General features: G+C 44.5%; 1 protein-coding gene across 1 annotated transcript; it reads left to right on the plus strand.

Annotated features, from left to right (window-relative positions):
• Positions 1–326: 326 nt before the first annotated feature.
• PPIA (peptidylprolyl isomerase A) lies at positions 327–5,810 on the plus strand. The gene is made up of 5 exons (XM_042475741.1): positions 327–504; positions 4,594–4,624; positions 4,724–4,812; positions 5,026–5,198; positions 5,499–5,810. Exons 1-5 carry the CDS (start codon positions 436–438, stop codon positions 5,632–5,634), a joined length of 498 nt encoding a protein of 165 aa, XP_042331675.1. The 5' UTR covers positions 327–435; the 3' UTR covers positions 5,635–5,810.
• Positions 5,811–7,581: the final 1,771 nt, after the last annotated feature.

The following is a 7,581-nucleotide window of genomic DNA, read 5'->3' on the forward strand; positions in this document are numbered from 1 at the left end:
TCATTTTATTTTCCTTGTAGGCCCTCCTCCACGTAGCGTTGCTGTGCCTTGTCCTTGCCCCTAAATAACGACTCAGCGCCGCCTCCCTCCCTTTTCCCAACCGCCATTTCCTCGTCCCCTTTCCCCGCTTCCCGCCCTTTGCTCCTGAGGCGCCTTATGCCGTGTTAGAAACCGCCCTGAGAGAGACTTCAAACATCCGGCTCCTGATTGGCCGGTGCCCCTTTCACTCAGCGCGCGTCTCTTGCTTGCGATTGGCGGGCGGCGGCGCGAGGGCGGCGCAAGGGGCGGGGCTTGGCGCCTGGCTGTATATATAAAGCGGGCACGCGCGCTCTTTTCTCTCCGCTGCGCCCCGCTCCCTGACGGAGTCTCCTCGACGTTGCCTTTCCTCTCCTCCTCCTCCGTCGGTCTTCCTTGACTTGAGGCATTCCCGCCGCCATGGCCAACCCAGTCGTCTTCTTCGATATCCAGGCAGATGGGGAGCCCCTCGGCCGCATCACTATGGAGGTACGGAGGGCGGGAGCCACCGTTGGAGGAAAGGGGAAAGGAGGAGGGAAGGAAGGCCGACGCGGCTGCGGCGACGCCGCCATTTCCTGCCAGCGCGGGGCCATTTTGGGATCCTCCGGCTCTGCGGCCACGCCTGGCCCTCCATTGCCAAGCAGGGATCCCCAATTGCCCTCCATTCTGAGCCAGAGAAGCCACGCTTTCGTGTTTATATTTACACTCCCAGGTTTCTATTCGGGCCCTGTCCTCCATTTTCCTTCTGCGTCCTACATTTCCCCCGCTTTCCCTCCAGAAGGGATTCCCAATGGTCCTCCATTTTGAGCCCAAGAAGCATGGCTTTCATATTCGTATTTCGAGGTTTCCTTCTGCGTCCTACATTTTCCTTCTGCGTCCTGCATTTTGAGCCTAAGAGGCACGTTTTCATATTTATACCCCTATTTCGAGGCCCTTTATTTGGCCCATGTCCTCCACTTCCCACCAACATCCTACATTTCCCCACCTCCCTCCCTCCTAATGGTCCTCCATTTTGAGCCCAAGAAGCATGGCTTTGCATTTATGTCAGCATTTTGAGGTTGCCTTTAGTCACGTCCTCCATTTCCCTTCAGTCTCTTGCCTTCCCTACCTTTTGTCCAGGAGGGATTCCAATGGCCCTCCATTTTGACCCTAAGAAGCACGCTTTCATGTTTATATTCTTATGATGTCATGCCCTCTGTTTTCCTCAACCGTCCTACATTCATCTCCTGTCCAGGAGGGATTCCAGGAGGTCCTCCACGTTGAGTCTTAAGAAGCATGCTTTCATATTTATATCCGTACAGTATATCTCAAGCTTTTATTTCCCATCAGTGTCTGTCGAAGAGGGATCCCAGAAGCTCCATTCTGAGCCTGAGAAGCCTAGCTTTATGTTCATCTTCACCTTTCAATGGGTCATGCCTGCCATTTTTTTCCTCGAGTGCCCTCCATTTTGGAGTGCCACCCAAAGCCTCTTGAGAGCCCACCAGGCTTGGTCCTCCAACTCCAGGACACATTCTCCATTCCAGCCAAGGATTCCAAGTGGTCCTCCATTTTGAGCCTGAGAAAGAAGCGTGGGCTTATAGGTCTATGAGTGTCCTTTTAACCATTTATTTGGTCATGTCCTCAGGGATTTTCCCTTGTGTGTCCTCCATTTTGGGAGGGCCTGGGGCTTTGGGGCAGGGTTTTCAGTGGAGGGCCATTGCCTCTTCCACGTGGCTGTGCAGCCCGCCTTCAGGGACCGCAGGGAGGCCTCTGGGCCGCCATTCCAGCCCTCTTCTCTCTAGAGAAGGAGCTTAAAGATCCCCCACCACCCTCTATTTATTGTTGCTTAATTATAACAACACACACATATATATGTAATGATATACAATTGAGGACTAAAGTTAGCATCTTTTATTTTGCTTTTGTCCCCCCTTTCTCCCAAAGTGGGACCCAAGGCGGCTAGCGACGTATATAAAATGTGTTAAAAGAACAGGTAAAGTCGCACAATTGAAATGGTAAAAAAAATATTTTAAAAATTACAAATAAAAAATTTAAATGCGTACAAAATAAAAAATAATGATCTAAAGCCAACCACACACCCCTCCCTCATCCCTCAGTAAAACGGAGCCTGCAAGATTTGTAAAGGCCTGTTTAAATAATAAACGTTTTTGCAAGTGAGGAAGGCAAAATAAAGAGGGAAATGGATGTGTTTGAGACCTGCTGGAGAAGAGTGATTAAGCCTCCCTCTCCTCCATTTTTTGTATATAACAAGATAGCACTATCCCCCATCAACATGCAAGATTTGACAGTGAGGAAGGCAGGATATGAGGGAAATTTATTCATTTGAGATTTTGTGCTGGAGAAGAGCCCTTAACCCCCCCCCCCCCACACACACACGCAATGAGTTTGACTCAAAGGCAATTGACAACAAAAATATGGATGATGGGGTGTGTAGAATCATAGAGTTGGAAGAGACCCCAAGGACCATCCAGTCCAACCCCATTCTGCCATGCAGGAAATCACAAATTAACTAATAGGGCTGTTGCTTTCACTTCTTTGGTGGTTAAGGAGCAGATCGCATCATAGAGCTGGGAGAGACCCCAAGGGTCATCCAGTCCAACCTCATGCCATGCAGGAGGACGCAGTCAAAGCACCCTGACAGATGGCCATCCAGCGTCTGTTTAGAAACCTCCAAAGGAGGAGACTCCAGCGCTCTCTGAGGAAGGAGTGTCTTCCCCTGTTGAACAGCTGCTCATCAGATGCGGAGTGTGCCTTTTCAGGCCTTTTCCCAAAACTCTTATTTTTAACAGCCTTCGGCTGACCTTGATCCTTGGCAGCCCTAAGCATGAGGGATCCCCAAGTCACCCTCTCCTCACCTTCTGCAAGGCTCATGGCCATGGCCTATCTGCTTGCGATGATGTTAATTGATTTTATTACATAGCTTAATAACAGTCGTCTTTTTTTAATCCTCTTTTCCTGTGGCGTTCCACTTTGCCAAGCAATGTAGTCCTTTGTTAGTGAGGCTTTTCCTCCCATGATATGGCCAAAATGCCACAACCTCAGTTTAGTCATAACCCTGTGTGCTTTATTGTAAAAAGCTGTCTCCTCTCTTCTCCCCCGCCCAAATTGCCAGCCTTCCACAATTTAGGTTACAGGGAGTAAAATGACTAAATTTGGGATATGCAAAGGTGGGTTTTATCATTAAAGAGCCTGAACTGTTTTCTCCTCAGTAATGGGAGCAGCAGTGGAAGGGGATTTGAGTTGTTGCACTTCTAAATGAGAACCGAAAGGGTCGATAATGGCCCTTTGTGGGTTCCCCCCTCCTCTGTCCTGGAGGATCTAGCCTCTGTCTAATGTCGGCCAGTGCAGATTTCTAGCCTTCCTATTGTTCTGCTCTGTATGCTTGCAGTGCCATGGAGGCAGCAGTGGACTTCCTGCATCCTTGTAAAAGAGCAGCCCGGGTGTGGTTTGTCAGTCCTTCATTAACGGGGAGGAATGGCGGGCGCACAGCCCAGGACAGCGCTCCCATTTTGGCTTCTCCCAGCTGAGACATTTCGCCTTACCATTTTGATGGGTGGTGTGATTGTGTGTTGCAGCGTTGGTCAATGTCAGTGTGAAGGATTTCAGAGTGCAGTTAATGAGGGCATTACAGAAGCTCTTGCAGCCCTTCTCTCCATTCCCAAACTGCAGTGGTTAGGAAGCCTGGGTACTGTTAGATGACGTTGCTTGGGGATGAATTGAGAATGATGGGATTTGGGGAGCCTTAAATGATACTTGGTGCTCTGTTCCCTTTTGGAGCAGAGCAAATTCAGTATCTTAAGAGCAGTCTTTTAATTTTTTTTGGTGTGTCCCCTTTCAGTCTTTTAATTTTTCTATCTGGGGAGGTTTGCAGCAACAAAAAGACCCTAGTCAGGGTTTTTGGTTGATCATAATAGATTTCTGTATGATCAAGTTGTTAAGAAGTTTTAAATCTGATGAGTAACATAATTTTTTACCAAATTTCACCTGGGCTTGGTTTTTCCTAGTTAATGGTGTCATTTAAAATGTCTAATTTAAAATAATGTAAGCTGCTCTGAAGTTTTTTGGCTGAAGAACAGGGTATAAATACTATGAATGATAATAATAATTTTCCCCCATTTAGCAAGAGTACTCCTTGTTCAAGGATCTTTGTTTATCAATTTCCTCTAGATTGTTCTTAAGTGCCAGTCATCTGTACATTAATTCTATTGAGTGAATTGTCAGTTGTACAAATATGTACACTTGAGATTTCTGTTGTCATTTTAGCAGGGTTGATGGGCATCAGGAGCAGTCAGCGTCTGTGTACAGAACTGGAGCCATACCTATATGCACTAACAGTTTGAGCAGTAGGTATATTTTGATGCTGCCAGAATCCATGACACTTGCCTGCCAGTTATAAAACAGCTCACAACAGCATTCTTTCAGTGTAGACAGTTGCATTGCTTGGTTACACAACCGTTTTAATAGCAGTGGTTTTCAAGTGTAGCTGTTGGGACAAAATCACGGAAATCAGTGAACATTAAGGCAGGTATGTTAAGGCTGAATATGGCATTAACTGATGTCTCCTCTTTTATCCCACAGCTGTTTGCAGACAAGGTTCCACAGACAGCAGGTTTGTAATTTTACTGCATTTATTTCAAGGCATATTAACGTAAACTATATTGCCATTCATTTAAGGAAATGTTCTGACTTCTGTCTGCTTTAATTTCAGAAAATTTCCGTGCCTTGAGCACTGGAGAGAAAGGTTTTGGATACAAAGGTTCCTGCTTCCACAGAATCATTCCTGGGTTTATGTGCCAGGTACATAGTATATATTGATTTTTCACTGTCTTGTGCAGAATGCATGTACAACTTTGGTAGCCTTGTGTTGTGATAGAGATAAACTGGATTTAAAAGGACGAATGCTAGGTTTCAGTTATTAGTTAGTATATTCTTTCTTCTACCTGAAGATCCGTATTTGGTTTGCTTAACCCAGCATCTGGTTTCAGTGGTATGTGTCTTATTTTTCTACAGGGTGGTGACTTCACCCGCCATAATGGAACAGGGGGCAAATCCATTTATGGTGAGAAATTTCGTGATGAGAACTTCCTCCTCAAACACACAGGCCCTGGTATCTTGTCTATGGCAAACGCTGGTCCCAATACGAATGGGTCTCAGTTCTTCATCTGTACTGCCAAAACTGATTGGTGAGTATTTTAAGAGCCATCATTTATGAATTAGGACTTGGTTACAGATGCCATACTGTTTAAGCAACAGAATACCATAGGCATGAAGTAGAAGACAGTTAGTTGTCTTACCTAAAGTTAAACAAGCAGGGTATCTGAGCCTTTCTTACTAGTGCAGTTATTGCTTGTTGCATCTGGCTGCAAATCTGAATGCTACCTAAAATAGTAGCTCTAAATAATGTGTTTGAAGCAGCTTTATAGAATCACAAGTCTGAATGATAGATGTATCTCATGGGTGCCCTAATGTATCTGTCTTCTTAGGTTGGATGGGAAGCATGTGGTCTTTGGCCATGTTAGAGAGGGAATGAATGTTGTGGAAGCAATGGAGCGCTTTGGATCAAGAAATGGCAAGACAAGCAAGAAGATCACCATCAGTGACTGTGGGCAGCTGTCATAAAATTCCTTTTGTCTTAACAACCAACCATTCCTTCTGTAGCTGGGGTTAGTCCCCTGTAATCCTTGTTCCTGACTTACTGCTGCTTTTCTATTGGGTTTCAATTTCTGCTCCCTCACAAGTCCCACTGGACTGAAGACAACGTTGTTTGCAAAACAAAATAAACAAGTTAAACCACCTGCTAATTTGTTATTTTCTTCCCTCAGGGGAAGATTTTTCATGGTGCAATGGCCAGTTGTGTTGTAATCTTAATATTGTGGGTATATGTTGAGCCTTTAATTCCTGGTGAAGACTTCTGACATTCTTGGTCAAGATTAGTTTAGTTATGTGAAATAACCCTACAAAATTGATAAATATAGGTTACCCATATTAGAATATGTCTTTCAATGCGTAATTAAAGATTCTAATATATAAGGAGGGAGGAAGTAAAGGTCAAAAGATGTAGTTGAAAGAGTTACACATATTCAGAAGAAGGCCAAGAATAAAAGCAGGTAACGTGGGTTTTATCTATATTTGCCAGAATATTCAGGGCTGCTCCTGGAATATTCTGGCCCCAGATTTCACCCAAATACTCCTTACCTTCTGCACCAAAGCTTTGCAACAGCTTCCTTTCCAGGCAGTCCCTCTTGAAGTCAAAATGAGATGCCCAGCCTTGTTCTGGCAGTGCAACTTAACATGTTTGCAAGGACCGTATGGGAAAGGAGTTGGCTGTCGCCATGTTTTGCTTCAGGTTTTCTGGAAGACCTGAGGCAAAAGGTAAGGCTTTTTTTAAAATGTGGGACAAGAGTGAAAACCTTGAAATGGGTCTGGCTGTTGTGTAAGGAGCCCAGAGTTGGTTCAGCGTTTTGGGTCTCTAGTATAGACAAGCTTTGAGAAACAAGATCCAAAGTGAAGCTGTCAAAAACAATGTACTATTATATTATTAAGACCTAATAGGGTTGGATTTTTTTGTATTTATAGCCCAATTGCAAGGATAGAGGTATAGTTCTGCTGTTGCTTTAATTGGCAAAGTAACACAAAAATGGTAATGCCAATTAGATGTTTCAGATTTGGTGAAATGTTGTGATCCAAGCTATTTATCTACCAGCCGTGCAGCTGTACAATGCCCAAGGCTAAATGCCAAACTCCTCTGAATAAAACTACTTACTCATTGTGAAGGGGCATGCTACTCTAAGTATGCATCTGGCCTTAAGTGGAACCAGTTGTGAGAATGTAGTGTTGTCAGTTTCTTGGATCTATGCTGAGTATAGTACAGAAGCTAGTACTGGCTTCTTTGCATATCAACTTTTCTTTGTTCTAATGTTACTGAATAGGTAATAACTCAATTACTTGTGACCTATAGCATAGTAGAGCTTAACCTCTCCAATCTAGCTTCTCAAGCATATTGTTTCAAGGTTCTGCTTTAGGCTTTTGAGGAAGAGCCAGTATGGTGCAGTGACTTGAGTGTTGAACTAAGATTCGGGGAGACCAGGGTTTGGATCCCTGCTTGGGCAACGAACCTCCAAGAAAGGCAATGGCAAACTTGCCGCAAGAAAACCCTGTGATAAGGTTGCCTTGAGTAAGAAGTGACCACAAAAAGTAACTAAGAATGCCTTTATCCAGTCCACCTTTGTGATATGGAGGAAACATTAAGAATGTTTCTCAGTTATGGTTGCTACAAGTAGCTTACTATTACAGGAAACAATTCCAAACTTCCTACTTTGATTAGGGTAGCAATTCAGGGATAGCATGCTTTGACTTGACATACTGGGCCTTATGGCTGATGACAGCAATTTGAGGAACCATGGTGCTGCCAACATTAATCAGTCACAAAAGATCCTGGGCAAGTCTACTGTAGTGAAAATGGATCCCCTCCCAATGAACTTTTACAAGGTATTGACACAGGCAGGATGATAATCTCAGTGGAAGGCAAACCGACATCTCAGTAATTCAACCCTGTTTTATGTCAAC

The sequence above is a fragment of the Sceloporus undulatus genome, chromosome 6 (assembly GCF_019175285.1).
Source record: "Sceloporus undulatus isolate JIND9_A2432 ecotype Alabama chromosome 6, SceUnd_v1.1, whole genome shotgun sequence".
Classification (NCBI taxonomy): Eukaryota; Metazoa; Chordata; class Lepidosauria; order Squamata; family Phrynosomatidae; genus Sceloporus; species Sceloporus undulatus.

Bases quoted from the DNA above. Each gene is read 5' to 3' on its own strand.
- PPIA (XM_042475741.1), top strand. From the start codon at position 436: ATGGCCAACCCAGTCGTCTTCTTCGATATCCAGGCAGATGGGGAGCCC. The intron at 505-4,593 runs GTACGGAGGGCG...TTTATCCCACAG, and splicing joins TCGGCCGCATCACTATGGAG to CTGTTTGCAGACAAGGTTCC. The intron at 4,813-5,025 runs GTACATAGTATA...ATTTTTCTACAG, and splicing joins TTCCTGGGTTTATGTGCCAG to GGTGGTGACTTCACCCGCCA.